This window comes from Sphaeramia orbicularis, chromosome 21 (assembly GCF_902148855.1).
Source record: "Sphaeramia orbicularis chromosome 21, fSphaOr1.1, whole genome shotgun sequence".
NCBI classification, from domain to species: domain Eukaryota; kingdom Metazoa; phylum Chordata; class Actinopteri; order Kurtiformes; family Apogonidae; genus Sphaeramia; species Sphaeramia orbicularis.
Genome location: NC_043977.1, coordinates 9508139 through 9535725, shown reverse-complemented (window position 1 = coordinate 9535725; position 27587 = coordinate 9508139). Strand labels below are relative to the sequence as shown.

General features: G+C 37.1%; 1 protein-coding gene across 2 annotated transcripts in view; it reads right to left on the bottom strand.

Annotated features, from left to right (window-relative positions):
* itprid2 (ITPR interacting domain containing 2) overlaps positions 1-27587 on the bottom strand; it is a 54558-nt gene that overhangs the window by 15401 nt on the left and 11570 nt on the right. The window contains exons 2-11 of one of the 2 annotated variants that reach the window (XM_030125021.1): positions 27050-27138; positions 24878-25051; positions 23689-23731; positions 19458-19507; positions 18669-18722; positions 11274-11313; positions 11087-11182; positions 8401-8460; positions 8163-8310; positions 6934-6994 (exon numbers count right to left, since the gene is read on the bottom strand). In XM_030125021.1, the coding sequence (XP_029980881.1) occupies positions 6934-6994; positions 8163-8310; positions 8401-8460; positions 11087-11182; positions 11274-11313; positions 18669-18722; positions 19458-19507; positions 23689-23731; positions 24878-25051; positions 27050-27092 (769 nt within the window). In that variant the 5' untranslated portion in view covers positions 27093-27138. The remainder of the gene's footprint in view (positions 1-6933; positions 6995-8162; positions 8311-8400; positions 8461-11086; positions 11183-11273; positions 11314-18668; positions 18723-19457; positions 19508-23688; positions 23732-24877; positions 25052-27049; positions 27139-27587) is intronic. The other variant, XM_030125022.1, reaches the window with a different exon arrangement.

Here is a 27587-nt window from a genome sequence, read left to right as displayed (position 1 = left end):
GTCAAGTAAATCTGGTGTAAACTTACAAAAAGCTGTAAAAATGAAAATGCTGATTCTTCGCCTTTCTGTGATCTGATTTGGATCGAATAACATCAGCTGCATTGCGTTGCCAGCAAGTGGCTGTCCCTGATGGAGTAGAAAAGCTGTTGTTTTACTGCTGCAAAAAAATCTTATCTTATCTTATCTTATCTTATCTTATCTTATCTTATCTTATCTTATCTTATCTTATCTTATCAGACAGTACTCAGCTCAGGATCAGTGATAATCATGTTCTGAATTCACCCATGGAGACCAAATCTACAAACTGTTGCATAATCTGGAGTTTAAAGCTGTTCTACCAGGCTCTGTAGAAATCTAATCATTTATCTTTAATATATTGTTCCATTAAACAGAGTTACACAGTATCAAACCTACTTTTCCACCATTTTGGTCCATAATCCGTTCTGAAAAAGCAACAGTTTCATCTGATTCTTCTGATCTGTGTCTTTAGTCTTTGCTACTGTCAAACAACTGATAGTGATCAGAAGTTAAAGTAAATAGTTTGTCCATGGTGACATCAGCTTGTGCGTTTCAATAAACATGTTTAATACAAGTTTAATACAAGTTTAAGACAAGACAAGACAAGACAGGATAAGATAAAATAAGACGAGACAAGATGAGACGAGATGAGATGAGACAAGACAAGACAAGACAAGACAAGACAAGATAAGATAAGAGCAGGGAAAGTTCACTGTTACAGCAGGTCCAACTACAGAGTTAAAGAAAGAAACAATAAAAATCAAACCAAAATTAAGAAACACATAATAATAAACTAGAACAGCACTCGGAGAGCGCAGACCTCCGCCAAGGCAGATTAGTGCCCCCACCCCCCCACCCCCGATCACCACCAAAATTTAATCATTTGTTCTTTGTGCCAGTATCAACATTTCCTGAAATTTTTATCCAAATCCGCCCATAACTTTTTGAGTTATCTTGCACACAAACAGACAGACAGACAGACAAACCAACGCCGACAAAAACATAACCTCCTTGGCAAAGGTAAAAAAAAAAGTTATTACTAAAAAAACTCTTAAAGTGCAGCTAGTAACAACACATCAAAAACAGTCACCCAGTAGATCCTGTCCTTACCCTGAGGCTAACTTAGAACTGACTGTTTCCATGATAACAGTAAGGAACATGTGTTAACCAGCATCAACAAACAAGGGAATGAGCTGGAAATGTACTAAAGTCAAAATATCAAACCAGTCCAGTTTAATGAAACCAAAATAAGAAAAGAAGCTGAGTCAGTCACACTCTTTACACCTTCTGTTGTGTTGTGTTGGTGTCGTCACAGGTTGTTGTCGTCATTGTGCGACTGCCGTTGTTCACGCGTTACCAAACAGCTCATGACTCATTAGTTCTTATCTGTATTAGTGATCCACAGAGACGCAAATTCATGAGGCGTCACCGCCAACAATGCACTGCTTCAACTCCTTTAATATCCATGGACACAATCCAGGTTCATGTGCGTTTTGGTGACCTTTGACCCCAGACTTAATCTTTAACAGATGGAGGGGCTGATCAGGTATCAGTTTGTTAAATGGTGGTTTTTACTCACACTCACCTCATTGGTTACATTAATTATGTTTCACACAGATGTTCATGAATTTAGACACAGTTCAACTCGACACAGAGGCTGACGACGGTGAAAATATAAACTTACTGCTCTGAATAATGGAAAAGTAATAAAAAAATACAACCTGTTACATCAGATACACTACATGGACAAAAGTATGTGGACACGTTGAGTTCAGGTGTTTCTTTTCTAACAGGGGACTGGGATACAAAGCAATGACTAATGTCATAATATAGCTTTATATTGGGATAAACATCATTGAATTGTTAGTTTGGTTTAAATTGTTGTCTTTATCTATGGTTTTTACTTAATTTCTCTCAACATTGATTTTTTTAAATGTCTTTTTTATCCATGACTATGATTTTAAATGTTCTACCTCTAAATTTCTAAAATATTTTTCGTGCTGAATGTAAATAATAATTTTCTACCAGAACTAACCATCTACTTTCTTCACATCTCAATGAGGAAGAAAAATCTCCCATTAAACTTTAAAGAAATATTGATGTTTATATAGACAAAAATATTGGGACACATCATGGTGATTTCAGACATAAACCTTATTTTTCCGTGTAAATCATTTTGTTCATTATATGTTTATTAAAGCTCAGAATAAATTCAATGGTTATTTTATCGAACAGAGAAAACTGAAGAAAAAGTTACTTTTTCAGCCAAATCTGTCATTAACTGAGCATAAAAACAAGTGTTTACAACCTTATTTTAATCATGGCACTTAGTATTTTGTTTCTTATTCATTTTGTTCATTTTTATTCATTTTACTTACAGGGTGGGGAAGCAAAATTTACAATGAACATTTAGTTGTTTTTTCTCAGCAGGCACTACGTCAATTGTTTTGAAACCAAACATATATTGATGTCATAATCATACCTAACACTATTATCCATACCTTTTCAGAAACTTTTGCCCATATGAGTAATCAGGAAAGCAAACGTCAAAGAGTGTGTGATTTGCTGAATGCACTCGTCACACCAAAGGAGATTTCAAAAATAGTTGGAGTGTCCATAAAGACTGTTTATAATGGAAAGAAGAGAATGACTATGAGCAAAACTATTACCAGAAAGTCTGGAAGATACTATTAAAGAAGAATGGGAGAAGTTGTCACCCGAATATTTGAGGAACACTTGCGCAAGTTTCAGGAAGCGTGTGAAGGCAGTTATTGAGAAAGAAGGAGGACACATCGAATAAAAACATTTTCTATTATGTACATTTTCTTGTGGCAAATAAATTCTCATGACTTTCAATAAACTAATTGGTCATACACTGTCTTTCAATCCCTGCCTCAAAATATTGTAAATTTTGCTTCCCCACCCTGTATATTATTTGTTTTAGTTCAATTTCTAACTCATTTTGTTTATTTTCTATTCTAGATTTTTCTCTTCTTCTCTCAACATTTTTTTTTTAATCCATGACTATGATTCTAAGTGTTCTACCTCTAAATTTCTAAAATATTTTTCGTGCTCTGACTGTAAATAATAATGTTCTACCACAACTAACCATCTACTTTCTTCACATCTCAATGAGGAAGAAAAATCTCCCATTAAACTTCAAGGAAATATTGATGTTCATAAACTATATGGACATAACTATTTGGACACATCATATCTACAGCTGTAAGATGTCCTGTTCATGCTGATTTGAGATAAAAACATCAATGAATGAAACCCGCAAGTTCTTGATGTAATTTGGACTTTTCAACCATTATTTGCCCTCTCAGTCAGTAAATCCACCACAGATGATTAAAACTATCAGAGGTCAATCATGATGATACTGATTAGTTTTTCTTCTTTACAACGAAGGGTTAACGTCAACCTCAGATGGACGGACATTTATCTGAAAACTAAAACCTGTTTCACATGCTTTGACACGAACCCAGTTTCCATTTCATGTCAGTCATTTCAGTCAAAACTCGCTGGTTCTTCCACATTCAACCCAAGCACCGTCCTCATGTTTCGTGTTTGCCTCAACCATCAGGTCTCGGTAAAACTTGTTTGGTTTGTTTGGTTTTGGCAGGAAATTAACTCCACAGCATGGAAGAGAACCAGTTCAACCCAGACGACGCAGCGTAAACGTGACCACCATCAGTCTTCAGCCTCATTCAGACGCAGAGGGATCCGACACACACAAAGAATCATGGGAGTTTTACGGCGTCCGTTAGAGAAGAATCAGCTGGCAGTGTGTGTGTGTTCAATTAGCAGACACACAGAGGTTAGCGGTTAGTACGTCTCTGTTGTGTGTCTGTTGTGTGTCTGTGTGAGTTCAATTAGCGACGACACAGAGGCTAGCGTGTTAGCACGACTCTGTTGTGTGTCTGATGTGTGTATATGTGTGTGTCTCTTGTGTGTGTGTGCGTGTCGGGGACAAACTCATCTTTGTTCTTGTTGGCTGTTGAGTGTTCACTTGGCAGAACAGCTAAAAGAGCAGAAAGACCCATAAACCACCACAACAACACTGAACAGGACACACAACGCCACACAATGCCACAGCCTTTGAGTGTTTGAGGTCCCCTTCCTCTGTCCACCCAGGAACACCTGCAGAACCAGACCCTCAGGTGTCCCAGTGTTGGTGAAGCTACACTTCCTCTGATACAGTCAACACTATTACATCAATGGAAAATAAATTGGTTGAATGAGTGAAAAGTAGTTGCACAACACTGCCCCACCTCCTCACTAGTCGCTTTTCCATTGAGCCTCAAATTGCGCAAATATAACTTGCGCATAAAAATTTATCTAATGGAAAAACGACAATTTCGCCAAAAGTCTCAGTTTTCCATTAAACGTTTTTTCGCTGGCAAGAAGTGGGTTTTTTTGGGCGTAGCGCAAATGGTATATCACGCAAAACTGCAATGGACCTGTTTTCACAACTAGAGTCAGGGGAATTAAAAAAACATAGGTTGACAGACATTACAACAAGCAAAGGTTCTTCTCAACACATGAGTCTAAATATAATTTGCGAGATGTTTGTAAATTTGTTGTACAAAAAACTAGAAGAGAGACTAAAAGAAGACGTATATCTGTTGTTGGAATTAAACTATGGAATGAGGCCAGTATGGATTTAAGAATGTGTGGCAAATTTGATATTTAAAAAAATGTTACATAGGGCAATTTTTGAAGGATACAGTTGTTAAGATCTAATAAGTAATAAGTAAATAATTTATTTTTGACTCTACATGAAATTACCATTAATTTGGTTGGTTATCTTTTCTATTTTTCTGGTTTAGTTTCACTTTTTTTTTTTTTTTTGCTTGTTTGTTTGGTTGTATGCATTGTTGTGTTTTTTTCTTTTTCCTACATTGAATGCTGAGTAACTGAATTTGTCATGTAGGACAGGCATTAATATAAGCATTCTGCTTCTGCCTGTGCCTTTTCAGTCACTGACCTGTTGGTAATGTTTGCAGTGTTGACACTGGTTGTATTATGTGACGACTGAATAAAGAATTTCATCATCATCATCATGACGAAGAAGAAACATGTCGCAGTATATGTGGACACACCAGGGAACCCAATAATTTTTTAATTTAGTACAAAATAGAGGGGTGATATATAATAATAATGAATATATCTGGAAATCAACATGATATTTACGTTCGGTGTGATGTTTATGGAATGACTTCTAATGTCATCTTGCGATAATAAATAAAGAAATCATTGCATTTGTGATTTAATGGAAAAACCAACATTACGCCTTCTGTTTTTTTGACAGTTAGTAAACATCAGTAAAGTTTTGCGCAGATGTCCAATAGAAAAGCGACTACTGATACCCAGCCTACCCAGGGATTAATGTTGAGTCTTAAGTGTGAATCTTTTCAAAAATTTGTAAAAAAATAAAAATAAAAAAAAAATAAATAAAAAATTGAGAGAAAGGCACATGAACAGAACGTGTGTGAAATTTAAAAAGAATTGGGTGAAAAGTGTCAGAGAAATGGGTTGGACAAAAATCATGGTGGGACGGAAGGAAGACACGGGACATGAAAACAGCTCCATGGTAACGATAATGTCAAATGTCCAGGTCAAAGTTAATAAAAGAGCTGATCAATCACTCCATTTGTTACAGATGAAGGTCAGAGGTCACCAAAACACACATTAACCTGGTTTCCAACCTTTGTACACATCCATACACTGGTCTAGTCTCTAACAGCCATAAGTCTGTCTTTGTTACCATGGCAGCGCTACTCGATGCTTGTACCAATATACACATGCCATACATCCACGTAATCAAAAGAACATCAGCAAAAAGCTCAACAAGACCAACAGAACACAACTCAAACAACAAGCACTTAAATGATCAAATGTGTAAAACCAGTCCAACAGTCTGAGACCAGCATATGTCTGGAATAATTTAATAAAACACCACAACAATCAGACAAACTCTGCAGTGGTAGGCTAACAGCACTAAGCTAACACTAAGCAGATCCATCAGTAAAAAGATTATTTCTAGTGATAAAACTCACTGAATGACACAAATCAAATTTTCATTTATGCATTTTTTTTTCAATTTTGTTCATTTTTGTGGTCATTAATTTTTTTGTTCTTTTTTTCTGATTTATTTTCTTTATCATTATTTTCATTCTTATTCATTTTCTTGAACATTTCCCATTGTATGTTGATTTTTTTTTTTGCAAATTTTTTATGAACATTCTTGTTTACTTTGTCCATTTTTTAATCTTTTTCTTGGGGATTTTGTTCATTTCTGTTCATGTTCTCAGTGATTTTATTCATTTTCTTCCTCATTATGTTTAATTTTGTTCAGTTTCTTGTTCATTTTCCATCTTGTATTCATTTTTTGTTAATTTTCTTAATTTGCCATTGGCCATTGTTCTTAATTTTTTTGATTTTTTTAAATTCATTTCTTGTTCAAGTTTGATAATTTTTCTTAATTTTTCTCTATGATTTTGTTCAAATTCTTTACTAACTTCATGTAAAACAGTCTAACGGTCTGAGTTCAGTGAATGTCAGGAATAACTGAATAAAAAAAAGACCAATCAGAAAAATTCTGCAGTGCTAAGATAACAGCGCTAAGCTAACACTAAGCAGATCCAACAGTACATGGATTATTTCTACTGATAAAACCCACTGAATGGCACAAAGAACAACAAAAACAAAAAAGTCACATTTTGAAGAGATGACAATGAATGCTGTCTTATCTTTACTAGTTTCTGATCATAACTTGGTTTTATAGGAATCACCCTTCTATAATCGATGGTAATCCATTGGTTTGTGTTACATTGAAATGGTTCCCACGGGAAACCACTGGCCCAGGTTGAACTGGTTTAACAGATGATGCAGTGGTGAACTGGTACGTACTGGTTAGAGCGTAGTTTGGGTTCTCCAGCTCCAGACGCTGCATCTGGGCTCCCAGGTAAACCTGCAGGAAAACACCAGATGGTTGATGGAGGATTCATTCATGGGATTCTTTATTTGATGGACCAAGAGGGAAAACAAAGGGAATGGGGTGAAAGAGAGTATGGGAATGACATGGAACAAATGACCTCAGATTGGAAATAAATATGGCCCATTGCAGATTTTTAGGGCCTGAAATATTAACAATAACCTGGAAAAAGAAAACACTAATGGACAATCAGTCAACCTTTATCACACGAGTGTTCTGCAAAATACGCTGACATTGAAAATCCATGTTTCCAAGTTTAAATTGATTTGGACTTTCCAAGAAAACAGAAAAATGTTGATCTGAACACCTATGTCCAAATCATAAATACCTAAATGGAACTGAAAAAATAGTATTTAACTTTAAAACTCAGCGATATCCTTGACTGTCTCTACCTTCTGTGTAATTTTTGCACTTTGTAAATTCATCCCATAGGCTGAATTGAACCCTTTGGAGAGCTGGTTTTGGCCCACGGGGCGCACGTTTGACACCCTGCTTTAAACCAAAGTGTCAGTGGAATCTCAGATATGGCTTCAACATAGATAGTTGTAGATGTGAGTTTTGGTTCATTTCTTCTTAGAGTCCATGTAAACTTCTCAGATGGAATCAATAATATGAATCTGGATTAGGCTGAACAAGTGCAGTTGTGTTGTACTGTGTTGTGTTGCCTTGGGTTGTATTGCATTGTGCTGTGTATTATTGCATTGTGTTGTGTATTGTTGCATTGCTTTGTGTTGTGCTGTGTTGTGTTGTGTATTGTTGCATTGCATTGTGTTGTGCTGTACTGTGTTGTGCTGCATTGCATATTGTTGTGTTGCGCTGTGTTGTTCTGTGTCGTGTTGTGTATTGTTGCATTGCATTGTGTTGTGTTGCGTGTGCTGTGTTACGTTGTGCTGTGTTGTGTTGTGTTGCATTGTGTTGGGTTGTGTATTTTTTTGTTGTGGGGTGTTGCTGTATTGTGTTGCATTGTGTATTGTTGCATTGCATTGTGTATTGTTGCATTGCGTTGTGTATTGTTGCATTGCATTGTGTTGTCTTGAGTTGTGCTGTGTTGTGTATAGTTTCATTGTGTTAGGTTGTGCTGTTCTGTATTGTGTTGCGTTGCGTATTGTTGTGTTGCATTGTGTATTGTTGTCAGTGACAGTACCTTGATGTCAATGCCTCGCGCTGACGACGAGTGCGCCAGGAACCTGGATGGAACCCTGGAGGCCACGTCGGGCTCTTCTCGACCAAAGCCCAGGTTCAGGAGGATCTCCTCCGGGTCCTCCTCGTACAGATCCAGCAGCTCCGACACACTGTGGACACACACACACGGTTAATGAACCCAGAAGTGGGTCAGTGGGTCGGTCAGCTGGTTAGTCTGCGGGTTAGTTAGTCAGTCTAACCGCAGGTTAAGGAGGATCTCCTCTGGATGTTCCACAGACAGCTCCAACAGCTCTGAAACACTGCAGAACACACACAGTTAGTATTTCACACACAGCTGGTCAGTCGGTTAAACGGTTAGTTGGTTAGTTAGTGCAGTGGTTAGTAAAGGCCTTCACCTCCACAGCAGCACCAGGAACAACCAGCAGAAGCCATCCAGAACATCCAGAACCCACTTTGCGTTATTTTACCATAAAATCTCTTTTGTTTTCTTTGTTCTGTCTGTGCATTTTTTTTTTTTTAAAGCATCAGAGCTGCGAAAATATCATATTAGGGTTCACTTTTATTTTTTGCTCTTTGCAGCTGTTTGGAAGTTGTTGATATCTTGTATTTTCTTTACACAAAAGTGACTGCTTTAACTGGGTAACCCTGGCAACGATACTGAAGATGACGTAGCACCCAGTAGTAAAACATTTGGTATAAAAAACAAAAAACAACCATGACTGAGGAATTTCACATTGCATTTAGTCTTTTCTTCAGACATGTAACTTTTAAAAATAGATCTCATGAGTGAGATACAGAAGACTGAAAGTCCAAGAAGAGACAGAGGAAGAGCTAATGGAAGAAGAGTTAATGGAAGACATTCTAACAGAGCATGAGCTAATGGAACAGCTAACAGATGAAGAATAATTGGACATAGTAATTTTTAACTTTTAACTTTCTTCCATGTCATATCATGTATCATTTATAGATTCAAAAATTGATTTTACAAAGAGTTTAGCAAATCATTACCAACAAACTCCGAGTTCATACACAACCAAATACCTCAGTGATGTTCATTCATTCATCTGAGAGGTGATGATGTAGACAGATCTGTACGTAAACACTTTAATTTAACATCAATAATCTGCTGAACTTTGACCTGGAGTTGAGTTTGTTTGTTCCATGTCTTGTTACAGTACAGAAAATGACCACTGTCAAGGTACGGTGGGTGTTTTAATAAAAGTAATGGTTGCAGTGAACAGGAAGTGGTGGCCCTGAGGTGTAATTCATCATTTTTGGACATGATGTATCTGATCTGAGGTCAGCTCTACCAACACCACATCAACCGGTCACATGACCTGAGCCGAGTCTGTATGACAAACCGGATGTTTCATTCTTTAAGCCCGATAAACAACTAAACCCAAAGCACATGAGTAATAAATACCACAAGTATGGGTATTGGAAAAGATCCCATGATGCACCATGACGCCCCACACCTCGAGCTCCACCCCCTCCAATACCACAGAGCCCCACCCATTGGCCGCCAGTGACACATCAGACTCCAAAACACACTTCCCCATCAGAGCTCATTCCTGCAGAACCTGCACATGTTATTAAATACAGATAAACGTTTTCTGTCTGTTCCCTGAACACACCAGGTTAATGACAGGGGTCCTCAACGTCTACACCCAACGTTTATGACACAGCGAGACGTGACAGACCTCAAACCTCTGAGCTTCAATGGATTCACCATGCGAGGAGAAATGTGTCCAATATCTTTAAATCTTACATCCACTTACACCCAGGTTTTAATGTCTGACACATTTGAGTAAATTGGCATTATTAAATACAGACAAATGAATAATCAGATGTTAATGTTTTTCTTGTTTTTGTTCCTTTTCTTTAATCTCTTGGCTTTTCCTCTTCAGATCTTCTTTGTCTACTGAACTAAATGACCCTTTACATGATAATATAATGGAATTAAACTGAGCTCATGACTTCACTGTAGTTTCATGTACTCATAAAGACTTTCCATGATTTAATAAAATATTTTCATTCTCACAATCAGAGCTTCAGACTCCTTTTGACTCAAATCTTGTACATTTAATTAATTATACATCAAACAGTTGAATAAAATAATGAAAAAAATGATCAAAATAATCAACGAAATGAATAAAAATGGAAAAAATAATCAACAAAATGAGTGAAAATGATCAAAATAATCTACAAAATGCACAAAAAAAATCAACAAAATGAATAAAAACAATCAAAATAATCAACAAATGAACAAAGATTAACAGAATAATCAATAAAATGAGCAAAATTGATTTTTAAAAATCTGGTTTTATTCAACATCTCAGATGTTTCTAATTGTGCTGCTTCTTGTCATGGGGTCAAAGGTCACACTAACCTTTAAACACATTTAGTTCAGTTTTTTGTGTCTTTTAGCACTGTGCACATATTCACTGTATATTTTTGTTGTATGAGAAAACAAAGAAAGAAAGAAAAATATATGATTATTTAACCCTGAAAAACAACAAAGATAAAGGTGGAATCAGACTTACACAGGATTACATGTGCAAAAAAATCAGTTTTAAAACAAATGTGTTGCAACAAATGTTGATTTAACTCATTTCATATGTTTCTGTTTCAAACCATGTGTTTTATCAGTGGGTTAATGGTTAAATGATGATAATTAGACGCAGAATTACTGACATTATTGTCATGGTTTAACAACATGGCAGAGGAGGAAATTTTCTAAATATAGTTTCTACTGTTTCACATTCACTGTGCCACACCTTAGAAACATCTGGTTGTGTTTGTGTTGTGTTTCACTTTGGTCTGAGGTGTGATAACGTCTCGCTGTGACACCGCCTCCTTCTACCTGGAACCTGAGTGTACTTCCTGTGGAGGTGTCCAGCGGTGGGACGGAGGACATGGACTGACCTGGACACAGTGCTGCTCTTCCCCGACCCCGTCGAGTTCATGCTTCGGGCTCGTTCTTTAAACTGAGACCTCTTCTGATCCGCTGCCAGACCAAAACTACAACACAACCAGCAACACACTGAGAAACAGACACACAAACTGATACAAGTCTGATCTAATGAAGGTGCAGTGGGTGGAGTGGACTCACCAGGGGTCAGGTTTACTGGTACTGGACTGAAGGTGGTTGGCTGTAAATACACAGATACATGAAGGCTCATATTCACTCACATACAGACCAGTATTTAGAACATTTAATATGTAAAAAGCAAACTCAACAGGTGGATTTGAACTCTAACAGCATGGTTTATAATGAGACGATGAATAATGTTACACAAATCAGACCCATTTAGTCTGAAAGTAATGATTTGTTGTGTTTTTACACCAGTCATTAATAAACATAGATTATACAGTAGTTTATGGAGTATTTTTGTACGTTTTGGTCTCTGCCTCCTGTAGTTTGTGTGCATACACTGTTGTGTAGTTGCGTCGGAGAGGATGTTTGAAGAAACTGCCAATGAAGTCAACGACGAAGACAAAGACGGACATAGCACTAAAGCTGGAGTATTTTCATTCAAAAAAATCCCTGAAATCCAGGACTTTTCTAGTTTTTACCAAACCATGTGAAACCTCCGTGCATTGCATTAATGAAGAACAGCTACTGTTTTCCATAACATGACACTCTGCTGCTCCTCCTCCTCTCTGCCCCTCTTTTCTTGCTCCTGCTTCTGGGTTTTATGTTCTCACAGGTTTTTCCTGGATCATCTCTGGACCTGCTGCTGTGGTCATGATTCTCTGCTCCTCCTCCTGTCTATCCTCCTCTCTGACCTCCTCTGCTCTTCCTCTTCCTGTCTGACCTCCTCTCTGCTCCTCCTCCTCCTCCTCCAGTCTGTCCCCCACTCTGCTCCTCCTCCTATCTGACCTCCTCTCTGCTTCTCCTCCTGTCTGTCCTCCTCTCTGCTCCTCTTCCTGTCTGACCTCCTCTCTGCTCCTCCTCCTTCTGTTTTGACTTCCTCTCTGCTCTTCCTGTTCCTCCTCCTGTCTGTCCTCCTCTCTGCTCCTCCTCCTCTCTCCTCCTCTTCTTCTCTCCATCATTATTATCCATTTATATAGTTGTAATAGTATTTATTATATGGCGCCATAGATGGTAGAGGTTTCTACTGGTACTAACAAATGCAGTAGTAGTATATCCACTGTCAGTACTTGTATTTAGAGTAGTAGTATTAACAGTTATGGGTATCTGTACTAGTTATTGGTAGCTATACTAGTAACAGCAGTTCTACCTTTAAACAGTTATACATCAGTTTGCTGTGAATCCATGTCAATAGACAGTAACTGAGGGAATTTCCCGTCATCTACTAATCAACTTGTAATGAGTCATAATATGAACATAAAGAGAAACTCAGCCGCATGGGATCTAAAAGTACAATTGCTGATAAAACCTTCAGATTGTCTTTGTGTCACAGCTTCGTCATCTGCTGCTAAACTGTTTTCATGTCAGATCGTGTCCAGACTTGTCCACAGCGCCAACCCTTGGTTTCAGATGAATGTCTTCTTTTCCATCTGTGGATTAAAGCTGCCACCGTCGGCCACCGTTGGCCTCTTTGGTCTAATTCTCTGATTCACTTCCAGTCTTTTCACCCACAAAAGTTGAATTCAACTGTGAAACACAGACGCATTAGCCCTTTAATCTCATCCATCCTGTGTTAAGGGTTTGACATCATTACAGCCCATTAAGATCTGTTCATACATGACTCGTCCACTCAGAACACACTCTTAACTTAATGAAGGTATTTACTGTCAGGACCACCACATGAGACAGGATTGGACTGTTTGTAAAGTCGGAGGAGGACGACGTCTGCAGAATAATTCAATGCATGTGAGAGAATAACCCACAGAATTAACCCTTAAAGACCCAAAACCATTCACTGATCTAAAATATTTAATAACTGTTTATCCACTGATCCTTTCAATACATGGAAATAACTGAGGAAAAAGGCAGTTTATTGTCTTTTTGCTGAAAACATCCCTTTTTCTTGTGATTCACATGTAGTTGAGTTTGTGTAGATACTCATGTTGTTGGTTCATATATTGTTGTGTATTTTGTAAATATATTGTATAGTTTGTGCATATATTGTTATGTATTTCATGTGTATCTTGTCCTGTAGTTTGTTATGTTGTGCTTTTTGTTCATACAGTCACATAGTTTGTGTGTATTTCTTGTGTACTTTGTGCATTTGGTTACTAGGGATGCAACAGTACGTGCCGTACCGTCGTACTGTACAGTGCACCCCTCACGGTTCAGTACGAGTATGTACTGTGGTACAGTTCATTTTTCATTCTCAAATGACATTTCCAGACAACTCGCATTCATATTACAGCTTTGCAAGACTACTAACGGAATTCCAGTGTCATTGGTTGGAGCTGGACGCAGCGGAGTCCGTCTAGAGCCGGACACGGCGGAGCCCGGCTCGTGATGGACGCGTAGCACAGCCCTTCTACTTAAAACTGCTCTTTTCAATATTAACATTAGTATCCATGTTAGTAAAACCTCCTCTGTCATCACCATGTTTGTTATTATTGACTTTCCTCTTCTTCTTCTCAAAAAAACTTTACTCTTCTTTGTGGTATTCGGCCAGTATGGTAATTAAGAGCAGCGCCTTCGGGTGGATTGATTGAGAAACACTCACTCCAACGTACATGACGCATGGAAGTCTGAAGGCAGTGACACATGACAACATTAGAAATGGATAAACCTATTTACATACGTGAAGTCAACATAAATGAGCCTTAAGGCTCTCCATCAGCTCCCAGTTATGGTTCGGCACACAGCTGGGCTCCAGCCGGCCTCTGCGTCCAAACCGTACGGTACCGTGAACCATGACTCAAGAACCGCAATACATACCGAACCATGGATAACCTGTACCGTTACATCCCTAATGGTTATGCAGTTTTTGTGTACACTGTCCTGCAGTTGGTTCATGTATATTTTTCTGTAAATTGTTAATTTAAAAAAACTGGAAATGAACTGATTATTCAACAGTATAAATAATGACCTGAGGATGTCCGAGCTGTGAATGAACTGTATCCGAGCTGAAGACGCCGTAAATAAACCAGAGTATATTTTAAAGAAGCCGTTGTTTCCTTGGTGAACTTTGAGCAGCTTCAGGAAGTCGTCACCTCCAGTGGTTTTGAATTAACATGCGTGACCTGTTACACGTTAACGGGTGGAATTTTAATGTGGGAACAGTCGGTGCATTTAACGCCTGGGAGACGAATACAACACATGTTTGACCATTTATACAGCATTCACGTCAAATCAGACTCATTTTGAATTTAATCTGCATCAAACACTGTAAATTATGTGTGTTTTTAGTCTGAAATTTAAGGAGTTTTAACAAATGTACAGAAAAGATTGAAGTGTCCACTTTCCATTTACTTTTATTTTATTTTTGCATCTTCCATCAGATGAACAGTAACATTACATTTACACCGTGTTGGCTTTTATTTTACAACTTGTCCATTTTACACATTAGATTTTTGTTCTGGTGCTACAGCAATTTTCTGCTATTTGCACTACTTTGCAATCTAATCCAACTAATTTAATTAATTTAATTTTGTCTAGTGTAATTTAATTAGGGTTCATTCAATTTAATTTATTTTAATTTAATTTTGCTGAATCTAATCTAATCTAAGTATGAAGGACTAAATGATAAATACTGGTAAATGAATTAATATCCTCCATGCATTAATTTTTAAACGACTCGTCATCAACAGTCACCGACCAACCAGGAAACAGAAACAGAAAGTGGGTGTGGTCATATGTGCATTGACCTTTGACCTCTCCCTCACATACTCCACATTCCCACCTGTCAGCGCTGAGCATCTCATCATAAAGTCATTAAAGCCTATTGTCGGTTGCATAACCCGTGAAGCCGCCGCCTTCACATCATCACACCTGCATTCAGACAGATCAGAGAGTGGCTGAGGCCACGCCCCCTGGATGCCAGCAGAGCATTGAGTGTCTTCACGCCTCCAACGCTGTTGACTTTTCCTTCGTGAAGGGACAGGACTGAGGAATGAGGACGGAGCCCAGTGTTGGTTTTGACACCGTGGTGTTTGTTTGACATCAGACACATCGTCCACGCTGCCTTCGTCTGATCGGTTTTACAAAGGGTGGAATGCGACTGAAACACAACACTGGAGCAGGACGTGGATATACTCGTACTGGAGTTCTTCCAGTATTTTCAGTAGTTTTATCTCCAACTGAGTTAATATTGGATTTTCATGATGTTTCTGACAGTTTTAGTTCTGTTTACAGTTTCATTTCCTTCCCGTTTAGTGAAAATTCTCCATGTGTCGATTTCTGATAAACTGAAGGATGAAGTATTTCCTTCATGACTTCAGTTTCATATTCTCCTGCTTCTTAAACTCAATAAACTCTTGGATTCACAGTAAAATACACTGCCTTAAAGCTGAAAACAGGCCCGTTTCTCTGAGTTCATGAAAAGTTGATTATTTAGAGACACTTTCCTGTTCGAAGTTTGTATTTTTTTTTAATGTATAGTGTCTGTTTCTTTAAGATTTTCAATTCTGAACTGCTGCAGAGCACACAACCGTTGTGCTTCACCACAATGACATTCTATTCTATTCTATTCTATTGCTGTAATAGTTGATTAGTACAGTTACAATATGAATAGCACTAAAGATACATAAAAACACTAAGAATACATTAAAATGCACTAAGATACAAACATATGCTAAATACACAGTGTATCTGCAGGTTTGATGAAGCTGAATTTATGACTATTTAAGGCATTTTTCTTTTGGTCTTTGGTAAAATTTGAGTCCTTCCATTCACATAAATAAAAGTTCAATGAGCCCCCAAAAAATATCAACAACACACCAACAAAAGTACACAAAAATGTACTAAAAATACCCTGAAATGCGCAAAAACATTAAACCAAAACTGCTGAAATATTCCTTTCATCAACATTAATACAAGTCCAACAGGCCTCAAAGTTATTGTGTTGAACCAGTCTGAACCATGTTTCCATCCACTAACCTTACATTTCCATTTGGCCATAAATAATGTTTTTGTAACTGACAGTGAAGCTGTTAAAGCTCAAACCTGAATCCCCTCACCCTTGAATGACTGGAGTTGCTCAAAACACCAACCTGCTCAAAAAATATACTATAAAAACCCCAAAAAATGCATTAAAATATGCTAAAATACACCAAAAACATACTAACATACACATAAAAATGAAAGTACAATGACTTGTGGAAGCTCCACTCATTCCCATCTCCATTATAAATGATGGATAAAATGATCCACACTAATTACACACTGGACTAATTCTGTACAAAGAGTTACAAAGAAAATAAAAGAATAATAACAAACTTTATCCAGTTTGAGTCTGCAATAAATATATATTCAGTCCAAATGCTGATCGTCTGCAGTTTCACAAACAAAGTCTATGTTTTTTTTAATTAATGATAGAATGGGTTTTAAAGTATGGAAGATTTAACACATTCAATCTATGAAACATTGCAGACCAGTGAAATACACCTACACATGGTGGTGTTTTCCACTGGACTGTTACTGTTTCATTCCATTCAACTGCTGTGCATCGTCTTCTACAGTTGAAACAAACATTATTTGCTCTTTATATTTTGTTGAACTCCACCCATTTCTGTCCTAGTGTGTACTTTACATCAGGCTGAGACATCAACACACACGAGTCGAGTTTTGAGTTGATTTAGTTCAGGTATGTTGTAAATGCATCGCTGTCAAAACCAAACTGTTCAAATATCCCAAAAAGAAATACGCAAAATACACAATCAGAGTATCTGCAGGTTTGATGAAGCTGAATTTATGATTTTTTACATTTTTCTGGTTGTCTTTGGTCAAATTTCACACCTTCCATTCACATAAATAACTGGGCGTCATAGCTATTATCCACCAAAATGCACAAAAAATACACTTAAATGCTACAATGCACTTAAAATATATATAAAAAATACAGTAAAATACACATAAAATATACTAAAATATCCGTCTGCACATGCCATCACTAGACTACAGGGTGGGGAAGCAAAATTTACAATATTTTGAGGCAGGGATTGAAAGACAGTGTATGACCAATTAGTTTATTGAAAGTCATGAGAATTTATTTGCCACAAGAAAATGTACATAATAGAAAATGTTTTTATTCGATGTGTCCTCCTTCTTTCTCAATAACTGCCCTCACACGCTTCCTGAAACTTGCGCAAGTGATCCTCAAATATTCAGGTGACAACTTCTCCCATTCTTCTTTAATAGTATCTTCCAGACTTTCTCGTAATAGTTTTGCTCATAGTCATTCTCTTCTTTCCATTATAAACAGTCTTTATGGACACTCCAACTATTTCTGAAATCTCCTTTGGTGTGACGAGTGCATTCAGCAAATCACACACTCTTTGACATTTGCTTTCCTGATTACTCATATGGGCAAAAGTTTCTGAAAAGGTATGGATAATAGTGGTAGGTATGATCATGACATCAATATATGTTTGGTTTCAAAACAATTGACGTAGTGCCTGCTGAGAAAAAAACAACTAAATGTTCATTGTAAAGTTTGCTTCCCCACCCTGTAAGAGTTTTTTTTTTTATCATATGGTTGTTTTATATATTTTTTAATTTGCTGCTGACCAAGGTTATTATCGTTAATGAAAACTAATGAAATGACGAAAAGTAGAATTGTAAAAACATTTTCGTTAACTGAAATAAATAAAAACTATAATTAAAAGAAAAAAACGATAACTAACTGAAACTGTATTGTGTGCTTACAAAACTAACTAAAACGTGTTAAAAATTATGGATAAAATTCCTTTCATTTTCGTCTTTGTCAATGTCGGATTGATATGAAATCAATTTATTTCCCTCAAGCAATTTTAGCTGCTGGCACCATATGATATTTAACGGTCCGTCACTTCTTGTCACTTGTCGTTTAGAGTTGTCTTCTCGTCCCCACTCTACCTGGAAACATGGAGACTAAAGTTGGGAGAAAGCAGCAGAGTCCTGTCTGGGATTTATTTGAATACGACGGAGAAGAAGAGAAAAGCTATTAAAAAACTAAAACTAAACTAAAACTAAGCACTTACAAAATAATGAAAACTAATAAAAACTAGCAAACCTGCTGTAAAAACGAATTAAAACTAACTGAATTAGAGAAAAAAAAGTCAAAAATAAATAAAACTAAACTATAATGAAAAATCCAAAACTATTATAACCTTGCTGCTGACATTTGTTAACTGGCGTAAAACTATAAAATACAGTAAAAGTCATGAAGAATTCTGTTGAAATAATACGTGGGAACCTCATCTCCATCTTCAACATGAACGTCATCTGTATCCAAGTCAGTGTTTAAATTAGGGATTTACCAAAATGTCAGCATTTCCTGTTCTCTAAGTGCAGATCCAGGAGAACAGGAAGTACTTCTGTACAACAACAAGCACAAACGCCTAATCGTGTTTGTACTGTGGGTTTATTTTGTGGACTGACCTTCAGCTCCCAGTGAAAGGTCATCTTCGAAGCTGCAGCCGTTCCTCAGTGCTCCTGTTCTCACAAAAAAAGAAATCAGCCAAAAACCAACCTACGCCTCCACAAAACTACGAAAAACAGCTGTGAATGTGCTATAGCCCTGTATAATGTTAAATATGGGAAATAAGTCGTACAATAATCCTCTGAAGTTAGTGCAAAATTCTCTGTTCTTGCAATAATAATTTAATATGTATTCAAAGATAAATGTCCAATTTTTTTTTTTTATAATATTATAACACAGTTACTTATTTATTATTGCTACTACTTTATTATTTCTACTACTACTTCCTAATGTGCCTGTTTTTTCACTGTTTTATTATTATTATTTTCTTGTAATATTTCTTTGATGTGTACATTTGGTGATTTGCGGATATTGGAACTTTAATTTCCTGAGGGATCAATAAAGTTCTATCTAATCTAATCTAATCTTTTCCATGAATTGCATGAGCTGTGAAAGTATGTACCTCACATCCAACTGATCACAGAAACCTTTTGTTTTGTTGCTCTCCTTTTCCTTTACTGCAAAATTACTATATGATATTCATCAAATACAGTATCATATCTCTGTAAATAGCTATGCAGTAATCTCACAAACAGGTGAATTAGTGCATGATCTAATCTATTAAACTTGTCAAACAGGCTGATTTCCACTCAATAACTGCAATTATTAATCCCAGTTCTGTCCATCTTAAAGCCAAACACATCCACCTGAGGCTCTGGTGATATGAATCCATGTTAAAGGTGTCTTACCTTTGGTTGGAGAAGCACTCTGTTCATCCAGAGACGCTCCGATGGGAGTCCTGCAAAAAACAGAGACAAAAGTTAAACTTAACTACAAACTATAAACAGATCAAAACCATGAATTCACAACAGTACACAGACATACAACCCATTACAAAACTAAGGCATATTTCATCATTCCAGATTACACTAAAGCATCACTTCCTCTCAGGCTAAGGCTAACATGCTAAGCTAATTGTGTATCAAGTTAAGACAAGGAACTTAATGCTAATACTATAAGAGTGTTACTGAAAAGGAAAACTATCAGTCTGTCTAAGTAAAGCTAACATTGTTCCACTAATTGCCTTCCAGGTAAATGCTAATTATTTCAGGCTAAATGCCACTCAGGTAAGTTCAATCATCTTTTAAGATCTGCTTAATTTAAAGACATTGCAGCATTATTGTTAGCCTGGCTAAACCTAAAAACCTCACAAACAGTCCATAGAGCTAAGACTTAAAAATTGATGCTAATTGCTGATCAGGTGACCGTTCCCTTGGTATTTGTGAAAACTATTTTTTATCCTAATTGCCTGTCAGATGAAATCTAACTACCACTATACTAGCTCCCTCTCAGGTAAACACTAATTATATTAGTGCTAAATGTCTGTCAAGTGAAAACTAACTTTCCCAAGCTACCTGACATCAGGTGTAAGCTAATTACCATAATGCTTGTTGCCTGTCAGGCAAGAGCTAACAATCCTGAGACTACGAGCATTCTAAGTGAAAGCCATCTATCTGTATGCTAGCTGCATATCAGGTGAAAGATAATTATCCCTAGACTAGTAGCCAACTCTGTGAGCACTACCCTTCTGAAAGCTAAATGTCAGGTGTAAGCTAATTATCCTAATGTTAGATTCCCATCAGGCGAGAGCTAACTGTGCTGATGCTAGCTGCTTTTCCAATGAAAGCTTCGAACAATGAAGCCTAATTTCAACAACACTAGTTGGCATCCTGCTTAAGGCTATATCAGCCTGTGCTAATGGTCACAGAAAGGGTAAATGTAGCGCTAAACACACCATGTGAATGCTACAAGTACCAGGCTAACTGCCTGTAGGCTAATTATCCTAGACCCACTTCCTGCCAAGTGAGAGCAAACTATTGCTAGCACCTGCCAGTCAAAAGCTAACATCAACAACACCAACTGACCATTTGAAATTACTGCAGCCTATGCAACCTTGTAACTAAATACCCTAGTGCTAAATGCCTTTCAAGTCAATACTACTAATTCTAAGCTAAGTATCTCAGACTAACTTGTGACCATATGAAGACTAACTACTCCTGGTCACTCCAAGCTACAACCTAGGCTAGCCTAACTCAACTAAACTATGTAGTTAACTCAGGTGTTACTGACCAGACTAGTTGACAGTGGCAGTAAGCTAACGGTCTGAGCTGAAATGCTGAGCTGTTACACAACCTGTTGGTCTTATCAATAGGACAAACTTCAACACACACACAAAAATGATTGTGTAACTGTGCGCAGTCGCAGTGTTTGCAAACTCTCCCTCGTCCCACCGGCGGCCATGTTGGCCCCGTCTTGCAGCTGTTGCTACAGTAACCTGGGATCTTAGAAGTTGACGTTACCATGGTGATGCTACAACGGACACATCAGAGCTTTCCAGAGCTGAATGATTGCAGTTGTGGAGTGTGTGACGGTGTGTGTGTGTGCAATAACAGTGTTGACCCGGCAGACAGAGCCCCTCCTCTGTTTACTCTGCGTCCCTTTTTATTCGTTCTTTCCGTCTTCTGTCTCCTTCTTCCTGCATCTTTTCTTTTCCTTCATTCTTTGTCTCAGCGGATCTATGTGCCGTATCTCCGGGTGTTGGTCTGCTGCCTTTGTGTGGTTCTGTGTGTTTTATGTCTAGGCGTCGGCCCTACGTCAGCAGCTGATAACGCTGCTTTAAAACACACATCTAGACTCCAGGCCAACATGTCAATAAACCAGTGTGTGAACCAGTTCATAGTGTGTTAATCTCACTGTTTGTTTTAGTCTGTCATGGTACGTTTCTATTGACTCATCATTTCCCAAATCACCCAGTAGTTTTTTGCCCTTTTTTTTCATTCCTTCCAGGCCATTTACTTGTATCAAATCAATATGCAGTGAGATAATCCATTACAGTCAATATTTAATCATCTGTATTTAATTTATTATCCAGCAGCAATAATCTGAAAAGTCTGCACTGCTTTGACACAGACTGCAGTGTTTTAGCCTCTATGAACTACAACAAAACCAATTAAAACTAATGTGGAGGGCATCAATTAACTATATAGCTGCTTTTTGACTTAAACAAACTTTATTGATCCACAAGGGAAATTACTTGGTCACAATAGTTCAGTTGCATACAAAAACGCTCTTGAAAAAATACTAGCTAAAAAAAAATTTTTTGTTTTGCTTTTCCACATGTTCGTATCTTTGTATGACAATGAAAATTTGCTAAAAATGATGCTAAATTGTATTTTTGTGGCTGAAAAACTTCAGACGCTACAAACATGCATCTAAATTTCCACAAAATTATCGAAAATGCTAGAAAGCTGCTTGTCAGGTGAAAGGTCACTATCCCTACGCTAGTAGCCAACTCTGTGAGCACTATCCTTCTGAAAGCTAAATGTCAGGTGTAAGCTAACTGTAAGCTAATCATCCTAATGCTAGTTTCCCATCAAGCGAGAGCTAACTGTGCTGATGCTAGCTACCTTTCAAGTAAAAGCTTAGTAAACTGAAGCCTAATTTCAACAACACTAGTTAGCGTCCTGCTTAAGGCTATATCAGCCTGTGCTAATGGTCACAGAAAGGATAAATGTAGTGCTAAATACCCCATGTACCAAGCTAACTGTAGGCTAATTATCCTAGACCCACTTCATGCCCAGCGAGAGTAAACTATTACTATTGCTGCCAGTCAAAAGCTAACATCATGAGCTCACTAGATTTTGACTGAAAAATGCTACATCCTATGTATTATCCCATTCACTGATTGACCAACAGGGTCGATTGTCCCTTTGAGTGTCTGCAAAGATTTTGTTGATCAATAAAAGGTCAGTCTCATGAACAACCCTAAACTGGACAGTAAACAAGTCAATTTTGGGTCTGAATGGAACCAATAATCTATTAAAATGATCCTGTCTGGTGAGGTGACGAGTTTAGTTCACAGTCAGAATCTGAGTTTTCCTCACTGGATCGGAGTCTCTTAAACATGATTACTATAATTTAAGGTCTACCCCTGCCAAGTTATACGACAAAAAACACAATACTAATATTTCATGAAATTTCCAAAATTATCTATGAAAATACAGTCAGTCTGAACTCCTGAAAGAGCTAAGCATGAAAACCTTGGGTGGAACAGGCTTTAAACAGGGCTGTCAAACTCACCTTCCTTCAGGTTCCACATTCTGCCCAATTTGATCTCCAGTGGTTCAGACCAGTAATAATAATAATAATAACAACTCCAAATTTGTCTCTTTGTTTTAGGCAAAAAAAACCTCCAATAAATTATGAAAATATTTACAAACTATCCAAATAAAAAAGATTTGAAAAATCTAAAAAAACTGAAATTCCTTCAGTAAAGTAAGTGCAATTTAACAATATTCTGCCTCACCTTATCATTTATACATGTGCATTACAGATCAGATCTACAAAAACACAAAATATTTAGTAACAGACAGAATATTGTTAAAATTGCACTTAATTTTCTTTAAAAATTCCAGTTTTGTCAGGTTATTCACATTCAATTAGTAAGGATAGTTTGTTAATGTAAATATTTTCATAATTTCATGTTTGTTTTTTTCACTAAAACAAAAAGGACATTTTGGAGTTGTTATTATTTATAGGTATAATGTAATATTATTTTTTCACATTGAACCAAGAAAAAAAATTGTAACCATTATTCAGGTTACGTTATTATTTTACTTGACATCATATTGGTCTGAATGTGGAACCTGAATTAAAACCAGCTCAACACCATTGACTCTTAATATCTTTAGTGTAATTTTTGCACTCCATAAATTCATCCCATGGGCTGGATTGGAACTTCTGGCAGGCTGGTTTTGGTCCACAGGCCACTCATTTGACACCAATGCTTTAAAGGGTCTTTTAATGGTATAAGTACAAGCAGGAGGAATGGTTATAATATTAAGATTTAAAGTCATTATATAACTCAGACATGCTAAATGTGAAGTGGTGGTTTAGCGTTGTGGTTAATGGATACCGTACCTGCATTCGGACAACCAGCTGGTGATCTTGTTAGGAACACGCCCTGACGAAGACACAGATGAATGGGTTAAAACAATAATGCAGGGCTGTAACAGAGATTACAATGGGCAGTAAACGCATCAGAGCGGAGCCAGACGTCAGCATAAACACAACCGTCAATCAGCTGACAGGATCTGAGGCCTCGTCCTGCAGATACAGGAACGAACCAGGAACAAATCAGGAACCCTGAGGAACTTTTATTATTAATTAATTAGAAATGTTAGAATATTATCTAAATGTTTGCAAGAACGGACCTCAACACAAACATGAACCTGGTCCTTGTTCCGAATGATAACAGATGACGCCGTAGCGTTGTGGTTGGCATTTACACCTCACAGCTACAGGGTGCCATATTTCCCACGCCAACCAAAACTTGTATGCTAGGTTAACTCTCCTATTGGGGCCTCTAACCACTGTACAGGTGAAGATCTGGAGATGGTCCATGAGTGCCTAAAACAGCAGCTCACAACTACTAATGTGCTAATGCTAATGCTAATGCGAACACTAATGTTAATGTTAACACTGAGACTAATGTGAATGCTAATGCTAAGGCGTGTGTATATAAGGATGGGTAAAATACAGAATAAAGTGAAGTAACCTTTAACCTTTTGTCATCCTGTGATCATGGGCTGTTATTAATACAGTCCTGTTTGAATAATTTAATCACCTGTACTTTTTTCACAATTAGTCCAAGAGAAAATAATCTTCTCATATTTTAATACATGCTAAAATAACTGATAATGGAAGTTTTACATTGGTAAAGGTAAACTGCCAACTTTTGTCACATTGCATTTTCATAAACGTACAGATATTTTTTCATCAATTTGGTAGTTGTTACCCTTGGCCCCCCTATTCATAAAGTTCTGAATTGAAATGGAATCGATTAAGGAAATTGGCCATGATACCCAGCCCTATACATGTCTGTCACGTTACTTGTACAATTATGTACTGAGGTCTGGACTGAGGACAGATTGAGGTCCATAGAGGGGGGTCCGGCACATCCTTCAGTCCGTCTGTATGTGCAAAAACTTTGGCGTGGACTGAAGGCCAAGGGTTTTCAAGTCCATGCACGTTATGTTTCTCTTTATTTTGACATTTTATTGAGGAACCTCCTCATTGGGTCCTGGTTCAGGTCCCCTCTCAGACTGACCTGGTACTTCGGAGCCCTTCTCAGTATCCCCCTCCCCCTGGTTCTGGTTCTGCTGGGGACCCTGGGGGCCTCCAGGTCGCTCTGGGGCCGATTGATGCCACACTGAGTCCTTGCTCTGAGCCCAGGCCCGGCGCCGCAATGAGGCGATGCTGCAGTCCGCTGGTGCAGTCAGATCTGGATCGATAGAGTAGAATAGACTTTATTGTCATTGTGTGTTCAGTGAAATTAGGAGTCCTACTCGAGTCAGTGCAACACAATGAACAAAAAAAAACAATGTCAGAAAATAAGAGTAGAGCGAAAATAAAATTGCAAAAACTAAAAATAAAATAAGAAAATATAATTTAAAAATTTACAAAATAAGAATAGAGAAGTAAAATAAAAATAGGCATAAAATATAAATAGAGAGAATATTAACAGTATGTATATCTATTAACACAGGTATATATAAAAATTGTGAATTTCTGTTTGATAAATACTGAAAAAATATTACATTGTTATTGCAAAAACAAGGATTTTGCACAACATTGTTCCACATAATTCACATTATACAGGGTTCTTGCACATTACTGGAAGTCAAACAAAGCATCAGATGGAGACGTGATCAATCAGGTTTGACAAGGATTTAACATAACGAACAGATTCAGACGGAGAGGAGGTGAATGGAGCTGCTCTGACTGGCTGAGGAAACAAGACCTGAACCCAACACCAGGAACCACAGTGGGTTTATACAGCAGAGACACAAACAAAAAGAACATCAGAACATCAGGATTTAATCATTAGTTAAGTTTGTTTCTCTGAAAACCCTCCTGGTATCCAGGTGAGCATATTATGCACACTTTGCACTTCACGTTATAAAATGTCATATTATTTTTCACAATTTGTTTTAGGTCAGAATCCAAAAGCTGTTCATTTTTGCATGATTTTAAAAATTCTGACCCATCCGCTAAAATCAGCTCATTGTAAACATGTTAAATTCCTACACTAAAACCCTTCTACCAAGTGAGAACCAAATGCACACTGGCACATTTTAGCATTTAACATTTGACCTAGCACAAAAAACAATAATGCATATTAACCAATGTTGGTGTTAATCATTGACATATGCCAGGATGAAGAAATTAAAAAAGTAATATTTATGTAGAATATTGAAAAACAAAAGTTTATTGTGCTTTTTGCAAAAAAAAAAAAAAAGCATGGTTTGTTTACATTACAAACATGGCATTTAAAGGGTTAAAACATGACAGTTATTGAATATTTGATATTTTTGTTTATAGATCAAGTTGATAAAAAATATAAAATAGTTAAAAACAAACTGTATGAAAAACATTTTGACATTACCACAGCACTGTGCAGATTATGTGCTTTAGGTGGTTGGAAGGACCTCTATGGACAGGATAATGGAGGGTTAAAGGCCCAGGTGTTAGATTTAGACATGCAATCATAACGATAAAGCCAGATCGTTCAACCAACAATTTCTTTCAATGTGATGAAAACTTCACAATTTCTCTATCTTTTATTCTGTCTTTAAAACATACATGATTTAATAATAGCTTTCTTAACTAAAAAAACATCTGCTGTAATTGTCCAGTATTAAATCAGAGCATGCAGTGGTGTTAAAGTCCATTATTTTTTAAAAAAGTAACTGTTTTTATAAAAGTTAGTCTCTACTGATCAGCAGTAACTGATGACACAAATTAATAGAGAATGTAGAATATCACAGCAAGTGAATTTTTGTCAATGAAGACTTGTCTCTAGAAGAAAGAAGCACAATTTTCAGCCACTAAACACTTGATTAATCAAATTATTTCAATATATTTCCCATCTCTAATTTCTGTTATTTACTCTCCTCAGTCCTTTTAGTATCAGAATGTGGAAACATGCACTAAACTGATTTTTTTTTTGTAGATTTAAGACATAACTGGATAAAAACCTGGTGTTAAGTCATTTTTAATATTCGTGTTTGTCTGCTTTAGTCGTTGTGTCCATGCAAGCCTTCACATTATAAACTTCATTAAACTCCTGTTACACTAATGAGAGCAGATCTGCACCACAGTGAAGGATGGAGCTGTGTGAGCACCACCTAAAGGCCGGAACCCTAGTGTAACCTGGTCTGAACTACCCGCCTGCTGTCGAATCTAAGCCTCACTGGGGGGTTAAGGGGGGGTGACCCACCTGCAGCGGAGCCGGTTTCCACTCCCACAGTTCCACTGTCCATGTCGACAACCGACAACTCACATGAACAACAGCAACAGGTAACACACCTGAGAACGAAACACACACAGAGACCAGAGGGTTTGAATAATGAACGAATACAAACAGAAGCAAGACAGGAGGAAGAGGAGGAATCTAATTTTAATTTAATCTTTAATCTAATCTAATCTAAATCTAATCTAATCTTAATCTAAATCCAATATTAACTTAATCTTAATCTAATCTAATCTTGATCTAATCTAAATCTAAATCCAATATTAATTTAATCTTAATGTAATTTAATGTAGTCTAATCTAACCTAATCTAATCTAATCATGAGAAGATGATGTACTGATTTCAAGAGGTTTTCTTCATTTTGACCCTTATTGATAATAATGAAAACAGCAGTGGATGGAAACTTACATCAAGTTATTTCTATTTCTCTTTCTAGTGAAATCCTCATTCTTCTAAAACTCCCCAACTTTCAGATGTGTTTCATGGTGATACACAGATAAACACA